Source organism: Bufo gargarizans, chromosome 9 (genome assembly GCF_014858855.1).
Source record: "Bufo gargarizans isolate SCDJY-AF-19 chromosome 9, ASM1485885v1, whole genome shotgun sequence".
NCBI lineage: Eukaryota > Metazoa > Chordata > Amphibia > Anura > Bufonidae > Bufo > Bufo gargarizans.
This window is the reverse complement of record NC_058088.1, coordinates 175,025,170-175,049,619: the sequence shown is the minus strand read 5'-3', so window position 1 is coordinate 175,049,619 and position 24,450 is coordinate 175,025,170. Positions and strand designations below refer to the sequence as shown.

General features: G+C 44.0%; 1 protein-coding gene across 1 annotated transcript in view; it reads left to right on the top strand.

The window, feature by feature from the left end:
- The window catches only part of SLC6A8 (solute carrier family 6 member 8), a 52,196-nt gene that overhangs the window by 2,240 nt on the left and 25,506 nt on the right, over positions 1 to 24,450 (top strand). The window contains exons 2-4 of the mRNA XM_044306174.1: positions 6,871 to 7,002; positions 10,599 to 10,860; positions 22,842 to 22,974. Coding sequence (XP_044162109.1) covers positions 6,871 to 7,002; positions 10,599 to 10,860; positions 22,842 to 22,974 — 527 coding nt within the window. The remainder of the gene's footprint in view (positions 1 to 6,870; positions 7,003 to 10,598; positions 10,861 to 22,841; positions 22,975 to 24,450) is intronic.

Sequence of the window (24,450 nt, the reverse complement as noted above, 5' to 3'; positions counted from 1 at the left end):
GCGTGTGCACACACTGCTCTGGTACCTAGGGGGTTAACACACGCACCAGACAGACCCGTCGTATTCGGTTTCTTGGACGCCACTTTGTGCTCCTGAATTTCAGGACTTTATGTTATATCTCCGTGTCCAGCAGTATCAGCCTCAGCTCCTGAGCTGGATACACAAGGGGCCCTTAATGAGCCTGCATTAAATTAGAGCATGCACTTGTAATGCAATGTCATTACGTAGTAACATAGTACATAAGGCCGAAAAAAGACATCTGTGCATCCAGTTCGGCCTGTCATCCTGCAAGATGATGCAGAGGAAGGCAAAAAAAAAACTGTGAGGTAGAAGCCAATTTTCCCCACTTAAGGGGGAAAAAATTCCTTCCCGACTTCAATCAGGCATCAGAATAACTCCCTGGATCCCCGACCCCTCTCTAGTAGCTATAGCCTGTAATATTATTACACTCCAGAAATACTTCCCGGCCCCTCTTGAATTCCTTTATTGTACTCCCCATCACCACCTCCTCAGGCAGAGAGCTCCATAGTCTCACTGCTCTTACCGTAAAGAATCCTCTTCTATGTTTGTGTACAAACCTTCTTTCCTCCAGACGCAGAGGATGTCCCCTCGTCCTGGGGATAAATAGATGATGGGAGTGATCTCTGTACGGACCCTGATATATTTATACATAGTTATTAGATCTCCCCTCAGTCGTCTTTTTTCTAAAGTGAATAACCCTAATGCTGATAATCTTTCAGGGTACTGTAGTCCACCCATTCTAGTTATGACATTAGTTGCCCTCCTCTGAACTCTCTCTAGCTCTGCTATGTCTGCCTTGGGACTGGGACTAGTGACATCACCAGGCTTGGTGCGGTGATGTCACTTAAAGGGGTATTCCCTTGGTAAACATTTCTAAAATATCCACAGAATTTGCCATGCATGCAGGAAAGACATGGGTTCTACTGAGGCCTTCACCTATCAGGAGAATGAGGGTCCTGTGACCCCAGAAAGATTAAAGCTTCAGGCAGCTCTAGTCATCATACATGAGGAAAGGAGAACTTTCCAAAATGAGATGTAGACCTTCCAGCTCAGCCATAATATGACCTGTGATTAATACAGCAACTTACACGGTTTTTACGGGCTTAGAACATGGCTGCTTTCTGCCCCAAACAATGCCACACCTGGTTGTGTCTGGTATTGCAACTCAGGCCCTTTCACCTTAAAAAATGTTCTGCCCTGTTAGGAAGGTACATGATATGATCTGTAGGGGAGGTAATCTTCTTACCAGTGACTGTATTTGTGAGTTATAACCTCCCTTCTGCTCCTCAGCTGTGTCATGTGACCAGCACTCTGATCTCCAACTGACACTGGACAGGAAGTCAATTACTTCTCTATTTGTTCCTATGAGACTGACATTGAGGCTCCCATAGGAATACACAGAGAAACTGGCTTCATGTCCAGACATGAGAAGCTGTGTTATTTGGAGAGTCAGGTGTTGGTCACATGACACGGCTGAGGATCAGAAGGGAGGTTATAACCTGTAAGGGTACTTTCACACTTGCGTTAAAGTTTTCCGGTATTGAGTTCCGTCCTCGGGGCTCAATACCGGAAAAAAACTGATCTGTTTTATCCTAATGCATTCTGAATGGAGAGCAATCCATTCAGGATGCATCAGTTCAGTCCCTGCTGCAGTTTTCTTTCCGGACAAAAATCCTGAACACTTGCCGGAATGCCAGATCCGGAATTAATTTCCATTGAAATGTATTAGTGTTGGATCCGGCATTAAATGTTTCCGGCAAAACGGATCCGGCATTCCGGTCTGCGCATGCGCAGACCTTTAAAAATGCAAAACAAATACCGGATCCGTTTTTCCAGATGACACCGGAGAGACGTATCCGGTATTTCAATGCATTTGTCAGACGGATCCGCATCCGGATCCGTCTGACAAATGCCATCCGTTCTGGCGACGGAACTGCCTGACGGAATCCTCTGCCGCAAGCGTAAAAGTGCCCTAAGAAGATTACCTTCACTACAGTTTACTACAGAGAATAAAAATGCTTGTGGGAGCGCTACTTTAACGGAGCTGAGTTGCGGACACAGTTAGTGGACAGGTTAATATCAGAGATATAGATTCAGATAGGTTACTAGAAGATGACAGCAGGTTAATGGTGAAGAACCATAGTGAATGTGTAACCATGGATGAACACAACGGAGCAGAAACATAACTCACCGACAGAATGGACAACCTTCTCCAACCAGGGTCAGCATACATCTACAGGGGGCAAAGGGGACTTCTGCTACTGATAGCTCCACAGACAGATAGAAAGATAGAGAAATACATAGATAGATAGATAGATAGATAGATAGATAGATATATAATTAGATAGATAGATAGATAGATAGATAGATAATAGATAGATAGATAGATATAATAGAAAATGTTGTAAGTATTCCTTATGGCAGGGTTGCACAGCCTGCGGCCCATGTCCACATGTGGCCCTTGATACCAGTCTGTGTGGACTCCAACCATCTGGTCACATGGCCATTTGTATCTGGTGGCCGCTCACATGTATTTTCCATGTCTTCTCCACGTACGCTATATACGTTCCATATGCCATAAATGTTTCTCTTGGTCATATACCCCTTTAAGTTTTATTTTTGATCCTGGGGATCCAGTCTGACAGTGCACCCCTTCCTTATAGTATAAGAGCGGGGCTTATGTCATTGGTGAGGTCCTCATGACCCTACCACCCAGGGACAGATCACTCTCAGTCCGCTGTAGACTGTAGTACATCGGTGACACTACGGGGACGCTGTACTTTCAGTCTCTACCATTCCAGTGCAGCATCCATGAAGCAGACCTCGGTATTCACGTATTCTGACAATCATTAACCAGCTAGGTCTTACAAGTTGGATAGGACTTCAGATAAGAAGAGATGACAGGTCCACGTCCTGAGTTCTACCGGTGACGTCTGTGGGAAATTTAAAGGAACTGAGTGAGAGCAAACTCCCTAGATAAGGTGTTACTCAGGGGATTGTAAAAGCACCATATAGTGCCGCGACTGCAGTCATTCTCTGTCCACAGGATAGGGAATGACATTGCGTTGTCCGGATCCGGCGTGTACTCCATTTGCCGGAATTACACGCCGGATCCGGAAAAACGCAAGTGAACTGAAAGCATTTGAAGACGGATCAGTCTTCAAAATGCGTTCAGTGTTACTATGGCAGCCAGGACGCTATTAAAGTCCTGGTTGCCATAGTAGTAGTGGGGAGCGGTATACTTACAGTCCGTGCGGCTCCCGGGGCGCTCCAGAATGACGTCAGAGCGGCCCATGCGCATGGATGACGTGCCATGCGATCACGTCATCCATGCGCCTGGGGCGCCCTGACGTCACTCTGGAGAGCCCCGGGAGCCGCACGGACTGTAAGTATGCTGCTCCCCCGCTCCCCACTACACTTTACCATGGCTGCCAGGACTTTAGCGTCCTGGCAGCCATGGCAACCATTCAGAAAAAGCTAAACGGGCATTAATTCCGGATCCGGCCATGCGGCAAGGGTTCAGGATTTTTGGCCAGAGCAAAAAGCGCAGCATGCTGCGGTATTTTCTCCGGCCAAAAAACGTTCCGGTCCGGAACTGAAGACATCCTGATGCATCCTGAACAGATTTCTCTCCATTCAGAATGCATGGGGATAATCAGGATTTTTCCGGCATAGAGCCCCGACGACGGAACTCTATGCCGGAAAAGAACATTGCAAGTGTGAAAGAGCCCTAAGTGATCATGGGTGGTCCGACCGCTGGTCGAGCATGCGTCCTGCTGCTACAGTCATTCTCTATGGGACAGCTGGAAATAGGTGGATCCGAACTCCGCTTTGGTTCCGACTGGTATCTCGTAATCGAAGCCGAGTTCGGATCCAGGTTTTAAAATGTTTTTTTAGTTAAAAAAATCAGATGCCAAAGTTATTCACCGAAGTATCGCGAGACTCCGGGAATAACTGACTTCGCCTTATTGGAGGCTGTACATTTTAATGCTGCACGGAGATGGATCTCCGCACAGCATTAAACCGAGGTTTTGAGCGAATTGTCTTCGGATCTAGGACCTAAAGCTCGCTTCTCTCATCACCAATAAATAACTGTGAAAACATAGCTAAATGTGCAGAAGGACCTGCAATGATGTTATCAGCATGTGATCGGGGCAGCCATGCAAAAAGTACAGAGTCAGTCGTTTTACAGATGAAGGACCAGTGACGATGTCATCAGCATGTGATCAGGGCAGCCGTACAGAGTACAGAATCAGTAGTTTTACAGCTGAAGGACCTGCAATGATGTCATCAGCATGTGATCAGGGCAGCCATACAGAGTACAGAGTCAATAGTTTTATAACTGAAGGACCTGTGATGATGTCATTGTCATGTGACCAGGTCAGGGAGTTGGAGCTCAGCCATGGAGAGGAAAATGTAGTGAAACTACATGGGTAGGAGGGGCGAGTGGTGTCCTGGGATTGCCCATAACATCCTAATACTGGGAGTTGTAGTTTTCTCCTACTGTATCCCCCTCCATGTAATGGTTACTGATGCCTTACAATAGTCTGGGAATATTGGGAGTTGTAGTTCTCTCCTCCATATATTGCCCACTAATTTTCACTTGTTTTACACTGCCAGCAGTAGTTCCGGCAGAGAGCAGTCTGTAACTGTCTGGATCTGGCACGGCTTGAGGTTATCGGAGTGCCCACCAGCCCCATTGTACCTGTAGAGCTCCAGGAGGCCGTTCCCTGCCGAAACAGCGTTCTGGAACTACTGCCAGCAGTGTGAAACAGGCCTATACTGGTCATGATGAGACTTATGATGTTCTGCAGCAGCTGAGGTGTATATTAGGTTTGGTTCACATCTGTGGTAGTGACGTTCGCTGTTCTGCTCTGTCATAGGAGCACAACAATGAAAATCACGGTAGTGCCGGATCTGGCTCATCCGGACATGGGGGCCCAATTCAGGTTCTTGCTATGGGGCCCATTGTATGCCGCTGCTCCTCTACTTACTATTATTTCATTTCTTCTAGTCTCTCTGCTTTAAGGCATATTTTATATGCTGTAATGGTGGCTGAACCTGCCAATTTTGACAGGGCGAGGCGACTATCTGATGTGTATGGAGGTGTCCTCATTCTTGCAACGTGCCAGACCGCAGGGGCAATATGTGAGTGTAGTGGTGTGCCGGATGGGTGTAGTAGTTGTACTCACTTCTGTAGCGCCCCTGGGCCGGCCTACAGTGGAGAGGAAGACAGCACTAAATCCTCCGGCGCACTCTCTGTTAAAGGGAACAGATGGTGGTTGAGGTGCCCTTGATGGTTTGGGTTTGAAGGTGCTTTTGCCGCTGGGCCCCTGTGTTGTTCGTGACGCCAGCACCGTTAGATGCAATGAGGAGATGGGATGGAATGAAGAGAGAGGCAGTAGTTTAACCAAACAGGAACTTTACTTGTAAATTGTAGTCTTGCAATAAATATCATCAATTAGCAGCACTTTGTCATAAATACAGATGGTAAAGCTGTAAATCCCAATAACAGGCTCAGTGAGGTGGTGCCTTTTTTTTGGCGGATTAGATGCTGACCCATTCACTTCGATGGGGCCCTTTTCTATTCCACGGCAAAACAAATGAAACATGTCCTTTACTTGTCCGTGAAAATCAGAACATTGCACCATTGAAGTCTATGGGTCCGCAAAAATACTGAATGCTATCCGTTATTTTGCGGATCCGCAAAAAAAGGCTAGCATTCAGTATTTTTGCGGAGAGCATACAGCTGTCTGAATGAGCCCTAAGGGTGGATCCGCAAAACACGGACAGCGGCAATCTGCGTTCCGCATTTTGCGGACCGCACATTGCCAGCACTAATAGAATAGGACATGTTCTATTTTTTTCGTGATCGGAATTGTGGACCCGGAAGGGCGTATCCGCAGTTCCGGATCCGGCTGCCCTATAGAAATGAATGGGTCCGCAATTCCGAAATTGCGGACGTGTTAATGGACCCTTTTGGAGATATCATTCATCTACTAAATGCACAAGGAACATATATGTACAAGCTGTGCTACACCTGAGAGGGGCAGCTAGTCTAGCCACAGGTGCCACTTATATGCCAGGCTGCACCCTCCATACAGATGTTGTTTCGCCTGATTGTTCTCCATTGCGTTTGGCCAGCTGACCTTCTCCAGTCAGACCTTGCCACATGTTCTCCCCTCCTGCACCAGCGTCACCTCATCCTGACAGCCTAATCCTCTTATGAATCAAACCGTCTCCAGTGCTGACTGGATATAATCACAAATTAATATCTTCCTGACCATAGCCATGACCAACACCAGTATTAAAGAGCACCTGTTATCAGGGTCAACCCTATTAAACTGGTCAGGGTTGCTACTGTTTATTAAAATGATACCTGTCTTGTGAAAATCGGTTGCGCCGTTCCCAAGAACAAAGACTTTTATTCTTGGTGCAAACGAGGGCTTCAGTGCACCCAGGGGCGTGGCCAGCTCTGGAAATTTGAGGTGCACTAAGGGGCTAGGCACCACCCCTTGGTGCACTGAAGCCCTTATTTGCATAAAGAATAAAAGTATTTTCTTCTCAGGAACGGCGCAACCGATTTTCACAAGACTGGTATCATTTTAATCAGCAGGACTGACCTGTGGGCCAACTCCCCACTCTCTGTCTACTAATAATGCAGTTGCTCTGGAGTGGGGAGTCCTGCATAGGTTGTTTAGGATGGGCCACACTCTCGCCAAGGGCCACATAGAAGCTACAGGGTCTACTTCTATGGTTTGTAAACCCTTGGAATAGTTATAGTCATACTCTGTTGATATGTACCTACCTGAAACCTTGTATGACCAAATATTTTCAATCTCTTTCCAGGTGTCTTTCTCATTCCTTATGTCCTGATCGCCATCTTTGGTGGAATTCCAATTTTCTTCCTGGAAATCGCCTTGGGACAGTTTATGAAAGCTGGAAGTATTGCTGTATGGAATATAGCTCCTCTTTTCCAAGGTCAGTTCATCACCTCAACATTTTTGGCTATGACTTTGAAGGTAAAATATACTGTTTAGACTGTAGAGAACTTCTGAATCCCATAGGATGCCCTAAAATTGGCCTTGCACAGCAAGGTTTTTACCGAGGAAACCAATTCATTTGAGCATTTTTGAAGTCTAGCAGGCAACCACAGTTCTGGGTAAAAACTCGTTCTAAATTGGGAAGAACATATGAATTCCCTGTAGCTGTTTTAATAGTAACCCCCTAGTTTTAGTCTAATCAATAGAGAACACCATCTTAGCATTAGCCCACTCACAATAGTGAGACCACCTTCTTGTTAGGTAGAAGATGATGCAATTTTTTAGGGTCTATGAAAGGGTCCTGAACTTAGGGATTATTTTGTATCAATGACCCCCTCAGTATCTGGGTGACCATACCACAGAGATAGCCCAAGCCAAGTAATAAAGAGAAAGCCCAGAACAGGTCCTACAAACAAGATTATGTGGTAAGGATCATGTCAAGGAGATTGGGCAAACAACCAAATCGTCCTGTCCCAGGAGGTTAGGGGTTTGGTGTTGTTATCCAGCACCAAAAGCAGGTTCCATTTTGAATGCCCCTGCTTTGTATTATTTTATTGCTTACACTAATTAGCATTTGGATCCACGGGTGCTTGGCACCAGAAAGGGTTGTCGAACTTCAGATTGATTTTAAAATACCCCACCCAGCAGGACCTATAGAGGAAAGCATACTTACCTGCTCATCAGCACTCAGTTCTTACTCCCTGGGTCTTCAACTTCCCGCATGTACACTTCCACCATGGACTGGGTCAAGTGAGGTGTCCCCCAAGTGGGGAGCAGGTAAGTATGCTTCCCTTGACAGGTCTTGCTAGGTTGAGTGAGGTATTTAAAAAAAATCTGAAATTGGACAACCCCTTTGGGTTGGCCATACACATAAGAGAATGATTTTATTGTGGTCAATCAGTTGTCCAGGGGATCAAACCTACTAACAATCCCATCGGTAATCTTCTAAATTAAGCCAACCAAGCCAGATGGTAAGAACTGACTCCCTAGTCCTTGAGAAAAATGGCAAATGACTGGCCAAATTCTGCTGATAATGCCATAGAGAGTCTTGGCTAAAATTTTCCAACTTGGCTGATCACATTCAGCAGGCAATACTCATCGTGAAGGTAGTTTCTTCAAATTTTTCTTTTTTTCCACCACTGACTGACGAATATGCCATTATACAGCTTCTATACATGAGCGTCCCTTTCATACACATGTTCTATGCCTACACATTTTCAATTCCACTACTCCTTCTCTATTAAGGTGTCTCGTGATCCAAAACTAATGTACCTGCGCTCAGCAAAGCATGTCCATGTCAAGCAGGAATTACATTTCCACCTTGTCGGACAAGGTTGTGTTGTGCTAGCCCCCGGCGCTCGGCCATTAATTGAATGTATGACTTCTTCTCATGACCTCTTTGAGGTTACCAGTGTGAAGCTGGTGAGGTTCTCTTCATGTGTCAGACCCGTGACCTGCAGATATTATGACTGCTACATATTCGTATTGAAATGTGACCTTAGATGTCTGGCATCAACTTACTTCCAAGTCAGAACAGATGTACCCTTAGAGGAACTGACTGTTCATAGTGTTCATGTACTGTATATTGTGCAAGGGGAGGGGTCGAAAGGGATAGCTGTCAACCGAACGAGCATTTGGCTAATAGCTACTGAATGTGTATGATCAGCTTGAAGCAGGAACGGTTGACCATCTAAAGTGTATCGGGTCCTCCAGACTTTATCCCAACGACAGATGTCAAAGGAGAGAAGGATCAGGAAAGTTGGATTTCAACTGTTATCTTAACAGCTGCTTAGCACGATTTCTCTGGATCGACCAGGACAGTACTGTCTTTGTTTGACCTGAGGTAGCCTACTTTTAAACTAAAAATCCGTCCATGACGGATCCACATAAAACGCGAGTGGAAAAGTAGCCCTAGACCCAACTTTTTAAGGGAGTTTATTCTCAAAACAGCGAGGTAAGAGGTAACTGTACATATCATACTCCTGCTACCATTATCCAGACCTTTGGAAAATAATGTAAAAATGTATGCCTTCACAACCTCCCTGGAAGCAGCCTTAGGTCATCTCCAGCTGGGGTGATCATATGTATTTTTTTTTTATTTTTTTTTTTGCTTCTGCATTAGCTTTTAACTGTATTTTTAGTACATAGCAAATCAGCATAATCGACTCCATCAACTGTAGGAAGAGATTGTCCTATAATTTGTACAGGGAAAATTAACAGATTGTGGCCTTGCTCATGCCGCAGTGATCAGCAGAATGCTTGGCCGATGTTCCTAAACTCACTTTTTTTGGGCATAAAACAAACTCAGTGCAAAGAGAAAAAGGTTCTTCATTTACGATAGGTGGGTCATGAAGGCCGCTGACTGCGAACGTCACTATGTCAACAGTATATCGGAAAATATGAAAATAATAATACCTGGTTACACAAGGGGTTTCTGTTTAGTGTACACTTCAAAAAATGTCCAGAAGACCCTTTCAATGGCCCCTGGGCAAAACATGTATGCATCCCCCCTCTCTCCCATTTTTACAGATGAGAAATAATACTAACATAATACTAAAAAATAGAAAATAAGTTGTGTAAAGAATGGCCCATGCATTTGGGGGAAGTGGATGCCTCTAAAAAATAGGGAGTCTAATGCCATTGCTTTTTTGCCCATGCTATATCATAGTGTACCAGAAGGCTGCAAGTAACAGATATCATGATTTATGCTCTACTGGTTAGTTCTTGAAAAGTGGGATGGCACTAAAGGTTATGGGTCATAAAAATGTTTGTGAAATCGATCTGGAATCAATTCATCAAAAATCAGATTATAATCCCTACCGAATCACCTATTAGAACCTTCTAATCTGTCCTACTTTAGTTGGAGATCAGAGATCTGCGTGATTGACAAATCTCAAAGTGCTTGTCTTAGGCATCAGGATCAGCCCTACTTGACAGAATACCTGGTTTAAAGGGTAGATCCTGCTCACAGGTGTTCTTTAAGTTCCACCAAATATTAGCCTAAGGCTTGCCTATCTTTGAACATGTCTCTGGATCTGGGGGTTACAACCATTCAAGCTCATTGTGGCTCAGCAGTAAACATTATTCTAAGAGGGCTCAGTAGGGGTGGAACCCCTAATGCAGGGGCGTACCTTGATGTTTCAGAGCCTAAGAGCATAATGTCTAATGAGGCCCCCCACCTACTCTGTGTCATTTATTATACTGGTGTCTTATATGGCAAAGAAGCTTCTGGACCCCCTGAGGCACCAAGGTCTAGCTGAGACTGCTAGCTCTGCATGTATCATATATCTTGAGTAAGTTGCAGTCCGCCCTTCCAAGGACCTTGTCCATCTGTTGAGGCTAGACAATATATTCATGAGGTTCTTAGTAGACATTGTGATCCATGTGTACGAGCCTTCTTCATGGGGACCTCATTCATTTGGCTGTCCACTCTACCAGGACCTCATGAAGACATATGGATCGTGACTTGCTTTCTCTTGTTTTGTAGACTGGTTGTAGGCTTTCATCTTACTACTGTATGTTTCTTCTCCACAGGTATTGGATTTGCCTCTGTGGTAATAGTCTTCTTCTGCAACACATATTACATCATGATCTTGACGTGGGGGGTTTACTACCTGGTGAAGTCCTTCACCTCGGTTTTGCCTTGGTCCAATTGTAACAACACATGGAACACGCCAGAGTGCCTAGAGATCTTCAGACATGATGACTGTGGCAATGGTACTGTCAACGCAACCTTTGGGAATCTGACCTGTGATGAGTTGTCGGACAGGGTATCTCCGATAACTGAATTTTGGGAGTAAGTAACATTTTTATCAGTTGAAATCATTTGATGAACACTCTACAAAGGGTTTAAGAGTCATAGATGTCACAGACATACAAGGAAGACAGCCATTTTGAGAGTGTTATAGAAATAAAAACAATTGGATACCAAGGGTTTATTATACTGGTATTGTATGGCAGTATTATGGAGGCACCATTTCGCACTATGATGTTGGTAGTCCACCACAAATTAATTGGTTGAATCTTATTTCAGCTCACAAAATGGCTGCCTCTTGATCTTGATAGTTTTAGAAGTACATAAGTTAAAGGAACACTCCAAACAAAAGGCATGACTCAATGATCACCAAAGACAGAAGTCATGCACCGCCCCCCCAGGTCTTGCCCTTGGCATCACACAGTGTATCAGTTTTGTATGGACTGACCCTTCAATTGAGTTAAAGGTAATATTCTGAGAGAAAATATGGGGGGGTTTGAAGTTCCGAAGTCGAACCGATCATCAAAGATTACGTAGACCACTTTTAATAAGCAAGATGTATCCCTATTAATCCATAGTCTCATCTGGCCTGATCATGTATGGTCTTTTTATATACACGTATGGAACTGGATTTTGGAAACCATTCATTTCAGGTTTTATCCTTGCTCCATTAAAGGTGTAGGGATTATTTTCATGGTAGTCTACTTTTGGATAACCATCTACCTTTTTCTTGGTGCATTAAAGGGGTATTCCCATCTCAGACATTGATGGCATATTGCTAGGATGATATCAATGTCATATAGGAGTGGGTCACACCTCCGGGACCTGCCCCTATCTCCAGAACGGGAGCCCTGAAGTAAAGGAGAGTGCACCGCACAAGCGCGACCACTCTTCATTCCCCACTATGAGAGTTCTGAGAACTGTACAAAGGTGGACCACCATGAAGTGGGAACATCTGATCTACTGTTGATACAGACTCCATGGTGTAATGTGATCATGTCATTGGCAAGCACTATCCACCCTGCAAGTGTTACTTAACCCCTCTGCTGCAAGGATAGTCTTGAATATCTTAGCAGCAAAGAGGTTAATATGCGAGTAGATTGGTGGTTTGCGCGAGAATGGGAAGGTGCCAGGGGATGCAGGGGCACAGTGGTAGGATTTTTTAGCATGTTTTAAAACGTTTGTCTCAGAAGGTTGCCTACATCTTGTTTTTACTTTAAGCCACTAGATTACCTAAATAAGTAGTATGGCATGGGTCAAGTATCAAGATTTTTATTCTCTAGGCAACCATGACTATTTTATGACAATGGGAATAGTGATGCCATGGAGATAGCATGTTCTTCAACTTCCCAGGTCAGGCTTGGGCAACTCATGGTTTTCCAGTTGTCATGATGCTACATGTACCAGCATGCACTGATATCCAGCAGAAACCAGCTGTGATTTGAAGTCTAGGAGGTCTTTGCATTGTAGTCATTTTAATCTACAGTAACACGCTGCCTAACAATAGGGGGTACAGATGGACCCTGGTCCAAAGGCCCCTCTGCCATGTTAAAATATGCAACTAATTTAGGTGGCACATGGTACAGGCCTTGCATTAAGGCCCTAGAACTTTAGGTTTAACCTCTGTCTATGAGGGATATTGTTGAAACATATTGCTATAACCTCAATTGGGTGTTCCTCAAAAACTTTTAGAAATGTTGTTTTGGAGACAGAGGGTACATAGTAGGTCATAGGATGAGACGTCATTGCTCTGCACTGTGCCCACCAAGTAGGAATATTGTATAATCTAGTATTGGGTTGGCAACCCAACCTTCAGGATGTTTAAAAGTAATTTGCACTGGTCAAAATACCAGGGTTCCCGTGATATTTATCCTGGCATGACATCTTACCATGCAGAATATGGCTGACAAACTTAGAATTGTAGGATGGAATATTAGGGGACTGGGAGAGGCAGCAAAACGTGCTGCGGTATTTCTTGCACTGCAGCAATATCAGCCTGCAGTGATATGCCTATATCAGAGATACATATGGTTCCCAACACTACCCACTTGTTGCACAAATCGTGGGTGGGCCACACATATCACTCAACACTCTCCACGCATTCTAGGGAGGCGAGTGTTCTTATACACAAATCTTTGCCATTTACATGTCATTGGTCACGTATAGATTCTAAGGGTAGATATGTATGCTTATATTGTACCTGCTACCACCTCTCCTTTATCCTTGTCGCGGTATATATCCCTCCCCCTATAGTGGAGAAGTACTGAAAGAGGTAATGGCCTATGTTGAGGAACTCCCTATATGTCCCATTTTGATAATTGGCGATTTCAATATTTGCCCGTCCGCAAAGATGGAGGCATCGGGTACTGATAGAGATACTAAATTTGCCACAGTACTACGAGAGCTGGATTTGCATGATATCTGGCGAGTGAGAAACCTGGACATACGTAGATTCTTCTGTTTCTCCAGCTCCCACCACTCACTCTCTGGAATAGACCTAGCTATAGGATCCCCGGACATGCTGTCTTTGGTAGTGGAGGCTACCTATCTGCCGAGAGGTCTATCTGACCACTCCCCTATTCACGTAGTTCTTAAATTGAGTGAAAAGAGACCTTGTGGTACATGGAGACGCAACCCTTTTTTGGTTGCAGCTGGTGGATGGTGGGGAGGGTATTGTGGGAGAGCTACGTGAATTCTTTACTAACAATGAGGGGTCGGCACTGGTGGGAGTGGTATGGGATGCTTGTAAGGCATTTATCCGTGGATTATACATTCAGCGGATAAGTCGACACAAAACGAGGTCCAGAGACACCCTAAAAGATCTCCAAGACCTAGTTATGGAGATGGAAAAGAGATATGTTGAATACCTCTCATGTGAGCATGATAGACCTAAAAAAAATCTACTCCATACCGCTGACAATAGATGCTTCTTTCTCAAGCAAAAATATTTTTCAAGCTGGGGAGAGTTCTGGCAGGTTGCTGGCCAGAATTGTTCGGGCACAAGATGGTCCATCAAAAATACTATCCATCAAGAGAGCTGATGGATGTTTGGTTACGGCAGACTCTGATATTCTGGCGGTTTTCTATGTGTTTTACAAAACCCTATATTAAACTAAGCTAATGGTGGGCCTCAAAAATATTGCTGATTATCTTGCTGGGATCTCTACCCCGCGGCTCTCAGCAGAGCGTGCGGCTTATTTAGAGCAACCACTGTCATTAATGGAATTAGAGGTGGCGCTTAAATCATTTCCGAACAAAAAAGCTTCTGAATTAGATGGACTACGGGCGGAGTTCTTTTAAAAAACATAGCAATCTTTTATTATCTCAGTTGCTGTCAGTGTTCAACAACTCCCTTAAAAAAAGAGAGTTGCCTGCTTCTATGAAGAAGGCAGTAATAATTGGGCTGCCAAAGCCCAAGAAAGACCCGTCTCTCCCTGATTTGTATAGACCGATCTCCTTGATAACATCTGATGTTAAGATCTTGGCGAAGGTCCTGGCGAACAGGGTACAAGCCGTAGTCTCGACCATTATACATAGTGATCAAGCTGGTTTTATGCCGGATAAATCTACTTTAATTAACCTCCGACGACTGTTTCTTAATATCCAGAGGCGGTCGGAATCGGCAGAAGGTCGGGCTATACTATCCTTTGATGACGCCAAAGCCTTCGATAGTGTTGAATGGTGTTAGTTATGGGAGGTGCTGAGAGTCACGGGATTCGAGGATACTTTTATTTCCTGGGTCCAACTATTATACTGTGGTCCCACAGCTAGGATTAGAGCTAACGGTGGTACATCGGAAGCCTTTGAGTTGGGGAGGGGTACTCGTCAAGGATGCCCACTATCCCCTCCCTTATTTGCCATTGCAATTGAGCCACTTGCATGCCTGCTTCGATCATCTAACAGAATTGAGGGGTTCCCAATGAGAGTCAGGGAGGAACGCATCTCCCTGTATGTGGGGGACGTGGAAGGGTCGTTAGGCCCACTGATGTCCCTTATACAGGACTTTGGAGACAGGTCCGGTCGTCGTATCAATTGGAACAAATCTATCCTGTTTCCGCTGGACCCGGTCCCCGCTGGTTTCTCCCTTATGTCCACCAGTCAGCAGGTTGCTCACAGCTTCAAATATTTGGGAATTGTGATTTCATCAACTATTGGGCACTACAGTACGTAAAAAATAATGTGGAGCCACTCCTAAACAGCATGTCTGAACATATCGGTGCATGGTGTAAATTCCCAATGTCTGAGATAGGTAGATGATACTTATGTCGAAACTTATGTATGTCTTACATAACTCTCCGGTCTGGATCCCACAATGGATTTCTTTTAGAATACAAGAGTTATTCAGAAGTCTGATTAGGCGCAAAAAAAGGGCCAGGATCCGGTTGGATACTTTACAAAGAGGGAAAGATTCAGGGGGTCTCTCTATTCCTAATCCATGGTTATATTTTATTTCCTCCCAGCTGCAGCAATTGAGGGGTTGGGGGAGGACCCCTGGGGACAATGCATCTGCGAGGCTGATAGCCTACATTATAGAAAATGAATCCCCTATAGCCCTGCTAGAACATAGTGGTCTCTCTGATAAGCTGGCGAGACACCCTACACCTAATTTGATATGTAAGGTTTGGCATAAGTGTCGGGACCTGCTGTCCGTGCGGGGCTTTACACAGGTCACTCCTATATGGACAAACCCCCAGTTGCCTGAAATGTTTCGCTTAGAGGGGTTATCCCCATTGGAACTGAAGGGTGTAATGTTCTTGCATCAGCTGCAAAGAGATGGTGTGTTCAAATCCTTTGAACAATTCCGGAATGAGTTTGCCCTTCCTCATACAGCCTTTTTGCAATTTTTGCAATTAAGACATGCATTCCAGGTACAGGCAAAATCTATGTCGCTTACATGTACAACAGTCCCATTGTCCAAATATAGGAATTTACTGTATTTGCGAAATCTGTGAAACATGGCTCCTTGGTGGTTAAACAAAATGGGAGGGGGAAGTTGGTAATATATCAGAGGATACATGGAAAGCCGTGCTGGCACTGACGTCTCAGTTATCAGTTTGTGAGGGTCAACGAATGTCCCAACTACTTCTTGTTCACCGTGTATACCGGATCCTTTCTGTTCAAGATCGGGCTTAGGAATGATGCCTCATGCCCTAGATGTGGGGAGAGCCTGGCATCCCTGATACACATGTTCTGAGGGTGTACTGAGTTTGGGAATTTCAGGACAGGCATGCTAACTTGTATTAAAGATGCTTATCTTATTGTGGTCCCGCCTGGTCCGAGGGCGTGTGTGTTGAGGATATTAGATATTACAAATTGTAATTCGCGCCTCGGGGTGCAGCGTCTGCTCTTCCAGGCCAGGAAATTAATTGCTAAATACTGGCTTAGACCTCAACCACCTTCTAGGGTTGAATTCTTGAACTGAATGGACGAGATCCTTTGCCTGGAAAAAGGAGTATATATTAAAAGGCAATGCCTGCCAAGTTCACAAATATCTGGGACAAGTGGGTATCTTATAGGATCAATGAGGTATAGTTTGACATATGACTACCTTGGCTGTGTTGGGAGGAGTGACTTTGGTAATGATAATTATGATTGGTGACCTGGGATGGAGGAGTTGAGAGACAAGCCTATCATGGAAAGTGCAGGGGATAAGACCATATCTAGGGTGTCGACTTTATCTTCTTCAGCGCCCTGACACACAATATTTGTACTAGTGTTACAGTACCCGTCTCATCGCTGTTTATTGTATGTTGGGATACATCTAAAAGGGTATATTTTTGTTTTGTCAGCTTTCATGGATGTCAATTATGGCAAAAGTCTTGACAATTTTCTGAGTACCAGATTTGACTGTACATGCATATCCGTTTCTTTTCTTTTTTATTGTTTTCTGTACCTTGAAAACTTGTTTAATAAAAAAATATCTGAATTAAAAAAGTAATGTACAGAATCCAGGTTATCTTCTTCATAATTGTTGTGTTCCCTTATCCACACTTTGTGATGGTATTGGTAGCATCAAACCATGTTTCGGTGCACTGGGCCATAGACCCATCTGCCAAACACTTATGGGGTTGGTAGCATATCAAGGAGGGCACAACCAGGTCATGTGTCCCAGGTGCTAAATGCTAAGGGGCACCAACAAGCCACTTTGCGTGGACCAGAGTATTGAGATACAGGACATTGAACTAAGTAAAAGCCTAGCTCTGACTATGATGGGGTTTTCAAGCCATCCAAAGTCAGTCACTTAGTTTTACTTGGGTTTCTTTTTCTATTCCACTGTGCATAGCTTGGTGTGGCCTAATTTTTGAAGACTTTGGCTTTCTTAAGACAGTTTTCAAGGCTTTCTAGGTTTTCTAGCCTACCTAAATTACATAAATTCTTCCTGCACAGCAAAGGCTGAGTTGCCCACTCCACTCCTGGTTATGTGTAAAATACCTTGAGATGCCTCCATCTTGGCCAGATAGTCTTTTCTCTGTAACTTTGGAAACCTCAAGGAGACCTCTATGAGCCAAATAAACTCATTGATATCCATATGTATTGGTTTTAACCACACTGTGGTTTCCTTCATTGTACATGGTGCTCTTTTATGTCCATGACCAGAGAACCCCATAATAGTCTAAAAGCCTGTATTACAGTGCCTGATTTTTTCGCATCAACTCTCGTTAGCAAACATCTGGCAGTGTAATACTGCCGCCGATTGCCCAATGCACGAGCAAATGCTCAATCATTTGGTATCTTTTGACATGTAAAAAAAAATAATTGCTTGCAGGCAGCAGATTGTGGTGTCTAATAACGATCTGCCACCGTCAAACCATTATACAGCATAGGGACGAGCGATGGCATAGCGATCGCTCCTCCCCATGCTGCGGAGGAGACTGCTGCATGTAATAGCAGCAGTCTCCTCTGCTAGCGAGCAGGCAATTGCCAGGAGGGAACGCTTCCCTCCCGACAATCGTTTGCCACATCGGGCTATGTAATACAGCCTTAAGTCAACAGATTGGGTTTGAGGCTCTTCCTAGGTCTTGTCTTAAATGGAGAATTGATTATATGTTTTCTCCGCCTCCTCAGAAGACAGAACACTGGTTCATAGCCTAACACAAATATAGTATCACTTATGTATCTGTTTAGAGATGTGTAAAATACCTCCAGAGATGCCTCCAGCTTGAGCTGCTAGTCTTTGCCTAATAAAATTGAAACCATCATGGAGACCTCTCTGGAGCAAATTAACTTATTGAGATCCATAACTATTGGTTCTAACCATGCTGTGGTTCTTTCATTGTACACATTGCCCAGAGAACCCTATAATAGTCTAAGTCAACAAATTAGGTTCTTCTTAGGTCTTGTCTTAAATGTAGAACTGATTATTTGTTTTCTCCTTCTCCTTAGAAGACAGAACACTGGTTCAAAGCCTACTAACACAAATATAGTATTACCTATCTATCTGGTTAGAGTTGGGCAAAATACCCCCAGAGATGCCTTCATCTTGGCCTGCTAGTCTTTTGCTCAATAAAATTGGAACCATCATGGAGAGCTCTCTGAAGCAAATTACCTAATTTAGATCCATAACTATTGGTTCTAATCACACTATGGTTTCTTTCATTGTACATGGTGCTTTTTAATGCCTATGTATGCCCAAAGAACCCCATAATAGTCTAAGTCAACAGATTGGGTTTTAGGTTCTTCTTAGTTCTTGTCTTAAACTTAGAACTGATTATATGTTTTCTCCTTCTCCTCAGAAGACAGAACACTGGTTCATGGCCTAACACAAATAGAGTTTCATTTATAGGTCTCTAATTTGTATCACCTTTAGATAGGTCTTGCCAAGTACTGCCACACGAATAGGGGTGAATTTGTGACTGGGTCCAGAATCCAGATAATACTGAGTACAGTGTAATATTTAAAGTGTTTGTGGCTAGAGATGAGCGAATTTCATATTTTGAAATTCGTTCACACTTCGTTTGGTGGTAAAAGATGAATTGCGTTATGGATTCCACGGACCATAGCACAATTCTATGACAGAATGCATAACGGAATGCCTTTAGAGGCATTCCGTTATTCATTCCGTCATAATAGAAGTCTATGGGCTGCAAAACGGATCTGTCCCGGTTCTGTTATGCATCTCTATTTGTGGCTCCTGTTTGGCAGCATGATATCATTTTTACACAAGTGCTTTAAGTTCATCTAAGGTCTTGAGTGTTGGTTCCAAACCTTCATCAACAGTAGTAGTGTTGAGGCTAATACAGCATGCTTGTACTTGTAGTACCCAAACAACTGGTAAATCTCCAATTGCCTAAGCCTGATTTAATATGTTGAGTATTTTTTTTTATGTTCTTCTTTTCGGGTTATGTATATCACATTTTATATATTTTTTTCTAATTTTGTGTTGTTGTTAGTCTTTTTGGGTACATCGTCAGTATAATTGCAGTTTCCCGATGTCATGTAGTACTTCACTTCCTGTACTTTTGGATGTTTTCTTGCTATGATGTTTTCTTGCAGTGCTGCGAGCGAGTGGTGATAGGGGAAGTGCGCCCATGCACTGCGCCCCAGCAAACCCAGGACAGGAGCGGATCAAATGGCCTCTCGCTGGCAGCTGCAGGGTGGGATGGTCTTGTTAACATGATTCTGAAACGTGAGCTTGAAAACAGCCTATCCCATTTTTTGATTATTACTATTATTATTTAATTACTCTGTGTATCTTCCCTCCCCCTTTTTCTTGATGTGTGGTTTCTTGGTGATGTTCTTTTCTGGTGACCTAAGGAAGTTCTCCCTAGATACTACCCCAAGTTAAAAATATAGCCAAAAAACTAGTTAACCAAATTCCGATCTCAGTCCTCTTTCTAGAGAGACACACATTACGTGGCATAAAATTATTTTTAGAAATTTTGTAAAAAAATATGTTAAAAAGCCCCCCAAACTACTTAGCAAAAAAGCTTGTAACTTACATTTCTATATAAAAAAAAAAAATAAAAAAATTGGCCAACAGTTTACAATTGCTTAGCAGGAAAGGAGTGCAGTGGTGTTGCCTAAACTTTTCCGCCATGGACATACCGCTTTTCTATGTAGTCAGAGCACATATTGGTGCTGGGAGTACGGTATCCTGGTACCACATACAGTTAGCTCGCATGCAGGGCTGTTTTCCAGGAGAAAGCAGCCCTCTATAAGCCGTGTGGGAGATTTGCCATTGCTTTGGGTAGCCTGGAAGGTCCCCCCTTTTTTCAGGAGTGCGGGTAAGTGCGCAATTAGCATAAGCAACTAATTGTGTAAAAAAAAAAAAAGTAAATGGCACAAAAAAAAACAAAAAAACAATATAAAAATGTCTTAATAATCACTAAAGAAGGGGTTTTCTGGGAGTACAATATTGCTGACCTATCCTCAGGATAGGTCATCATCAATATCTGATCAGTGGTGTTCCGACACACCACACCGGCACTGATCAGCTTTTGGAGAGGCTGTGGCACTCTGGCTTCCACACAACTTACCAAGAACAGCACTGTACATTTTAGAGTGGCCGTACTTGGTATTGCAATCCAGGTCCATTCACTTGAGTGGGACTGAGCCGCTCCTAGACCATGTCACCGGTGAACGTGACATCACATAGGCTAGGAAGACTCGGTGGGTGCTGCAGCCTCTTCAAACAGATGATCGTGGGGTTGACGGGAGTAAGACCCCCACAGATCAGATATTGATGGCCTATCCTGAGGATAGGTCATCAAGGTTAAACTTATGGAATACCCCTTTAATATATATATTTATAAAAGGTGTTAAAAAGGAATATAATATATTGGGCTATTTTGATAAGCAGAGAAATGTAGGCCTCAAACTGCTGTTGCCCATAGCAACCAATCACAGCTCGCCTTTCATTTCCTCAACAGCTCTGACAAAATGAAAGCTGCGCTGTGATTGGCTGCTATGGGCAACAAAGAATGATGTTCTTTTAGGCAATTTAAATAGGTCTGTGGACTTCCTAGGAGCCTTAGGTAGCCACAAGAACCCAACTAGTTAGAATACTATGGGGGAGATTTATCAAAGCTTGTTGTCCATTGGGACCAATGAGAATGCTGCTTTTATTTTCCAAAGGGTCTTTGAAGAACTGAGAGCTTGAATCTGATTGGTTGCTAGGGGTAACTGCTTCACTGCTCTCTCATACTAGTGTTGATAACACTGGGCCCTTCTGTAAAATAATCCCCATTTCTTAACTTTCTGTAAGTGTAACTTGAAGGGGTTGTCCAGGCTGCCTTCTTCCAAAAACAGCACCACCCCTGTTCACAGGTTGTGTGCGGCATTGCAGCTGGAGCTGAGTTGTAATACCAGACACAACCCATGAACAGGGGTGGTGCTGTTTTTAGTAGAAAGCAGCCATGTTTTTCTAACCCCGGACAGCTCCTTTAAAGGGCATGTGTTAGGAGATTTGAACCTATGAAACTGGCTGACCTATTAACTTTTAATATATGCAAATGAGCCTCTAGGAGCAAAAGGGGTGTTGCCATTGCTCAGCTCTCTCTGCAACAGCTGCGACCTCGGCACTTATATAGGGCCAGGCAGCGAAAAACATCTTAACACCTGGCCCTGTCAATCAAAGTGGAGAGATTGCGGCAGTTGCAGAGAGAGCAGAACCTTTACGTGTAATGGTAACGCCCCCATTGCTCCTAGAGGCTCATTTGCATATAATAAAACATCATTTTTCTCAGCAATGCGGGCACATATGAACATGGGACAAGCACAGATGCCTTCAGCTGCCAAGGGCACATGCAGCAGGTCAGCCAGTTTCATTGGTACAAAACTGCTGACAGATGCCCTTTAAAAAAAAGTATCAGATTTTTTTTCCAGAAACAGCGCCACTCCCGCGTGTAGGCTGTGTCTGGTATTGCAACTCAGCCTGTTTTACTTCAGTAGGAAAGAGTTGCAGTAGCAGACACAACCCATGGGGCTTTTTCTTTAAAAAAATACAAATAAAAAGGCCTTTTTTCCCAAATCCTGGATATATGCTTATCATACACATTAGATAAAAGTGGGCTGAACCCCACAATTTGGGTGAGGCTTGACGACCATCTAATATGTCCCAACTCTCCTATGACAGCAGACCCCAGGGGAGAAAAGGATCCGGCTGTTGGATTTCAACTGGAGATAAGCCGCCCCCAGGGGCGTCCGATTATCACCATGCTACAATGGGACAGGAGATGTTGACATGTACTGGTATTTACAAATCTTTACGCCAATTTGTAAATTGGCTTCTGGGTTTTATTAAAGGGCCTGCTTTTTTGCCCCAAGAAACAGCGCCACTCTTGTCTGCGGACTATGCCTGGAATTGCAGCTCAGCTCCATTTAACTGATTGGAGCTGAGCTGCAATACCAGATACAGTCCATGCTCCCGAGTGGCGCTATTTCCAGAAAACCGTCCTATATAAAATGTAATAATACACTGCACATACATTTAGGACATTTTCACTGACCTACTATGCAATGGTTAAAACATTTTTACTCCCCTGCACACAATATTGCACGTTTTATTAGAGAGGCGCAGACAATTACGACCTTATGACATCATCGGGGTCGGGAGGCTGGTTTTTTATAAAGGAAGGCCTCTGTAAAGAGCTGCAGACACTTCAGCAATGCGTTACCCGTCTAAGCAAAGGCCCATTGAACTCAATGGCAGCTTGCCTAGAATGTTGTGTCAGATTTCCAGTAACAGAAATCTCTGAGCAGTGCCAAAGGGGTGTGAGCCCTTTGATTCCGGATCTCTCACCTAGTGCCCCATAAGTCTAGAAAGCAATGAGAGGGCTAACCCCACAACAGGACACGGAACAGGACACGCCTAATTTTACATATAGAATTTAGTCAATGTAGACACCTTCAAAAATGCCCACTAGGCCCAATATTTCTAGCCTCAATGTTTCCTGTCTGTCCCGTCTCCTTCTTTTTCACCTCACCCATCTTACTTGAGCAAGGAGTCCATTAAGGACTAACATACAGATGTGTCCTGCCCCATGTCCTAGAAACGTGGATGCTCACTGCAATCATTCTTCCAGGAACAAAGTGCTGAGAATTTCCAGTGGTCTGGATGATGTCGGTTCCATCAACTGGGAGCTTCTTCTGTGTCTGCTGGCCTGCTGGACGCTGGTCTACTTCTGTGTCTGGAAGGGAGTGAAGTCTACTGGAAAGGTAAGAGTTGTCGTCGGTTCCTGCCCCTTATTGGGAAGGTACCCTTTAATGAACCCGGATTTCATCTCCGTAGCTCAGGTTAAAAAAATATGACAAGATCTGATTGGTTGTTGTGAGGTCCAACGTCCTTCTGATAACACAGAGCTGTCAGAACACAGAAGAGGAAGTGTTGTCATGGGGAAACTTTTTTGCCATATTTTTAAGAAAACATATGGCTTCCTAAATTATTGAATGGCTAAACCAGGAAAACTGACTGGATGACAACCCTACAGTGGTTGCCATATTAGTTGTCATTCAACAAGAGGACATATTTATCAGTGACAGTGAAGGACCAAGGGTGTACACACCTTGGTGGCCAGTCATGCCGCTGCTATGGAGCACATAGTCCTGGTTGACCTCAACACCTTTGCTTTTGGGTCCCAAGAATGTAAGTTGGACTCCCCTTCTCTAAAGGTTCTGTATTGTCAGCAAGCCATGGGAATCGAAAATGGGTTGCGTGACAAGACCTGGCACCATGATGAAGCCTATTTTGATGCCTGCTGTGGTGCCACCTCTTTTTCTGTGTATGTATGTCACCTCCCAAATAAATAGTTTCAGAAGAAAACTCATCTGAGCTTGTTTTAAAGGGATTTTTATTTTATTTTTTATTATTTGCCACTCAGACAGTAGTACCTATGGAGAGATCCAAACTCTTCTGCTGCATTCTGGCTCCTCCATTGTCTTCATTTGCCTTCTGGATCCAGTCTGTAAACCTCAAGTGCAACGCTGAAGCCAATGACTGGCCTATGCAGCACATAATCCAGCAGAGACATGCCATTCGTGGACATGTCACAGCTGAGGCCCATCATTGGCTGTAGCGGCACATGTGACCACGTCCATCTAGAACGTTACAGATGGAACCAGAAGGCCAAGGAGCCAGAACGTAGCAGGAGAGTATGGATTTCTCCAGAAATACTACTGTCTAAAAAAAAATCTGAACAACCCCTTTAAATGCCATGAAAATAGAGAGTTTAGGAGCAAATCTGATCATTTTTAGAGCACTATTGGTGGCCTATTGGCATTATGCCAGTGTCCATGCCCAGTTTCCAGCTGCCAGAAAGGATTATACCATAATACGCACTGGAGTAACCTGCCGGATTGTAAATTCTCTTAGCTGCCATTATTAGTCTGTAACTTTCCACCACAAGCCAGGGTGGGCTAGGGGGGCGAGCCACTGCCTCGAACAAGACAGTGATTGAGCATGGTATTGGACAGAGGCGATTCTTTGTATAGGATGCAGATGACTGGGAGCAGGATGAAAAGCTGACCCCCTCACCATGTCCTAGCTAAAGATGGAAAAAATACAAAAAAGTGTCGCCTAAGCGTGCACACAAAACACACACAACTGATTTACGTGCTCATCCTTTTCGCAGCGTGGTCTATTTTTGCCTTGTTTAGCACAGGAGGAATGTTCATCTGCAGTATTAAATAGCAGGT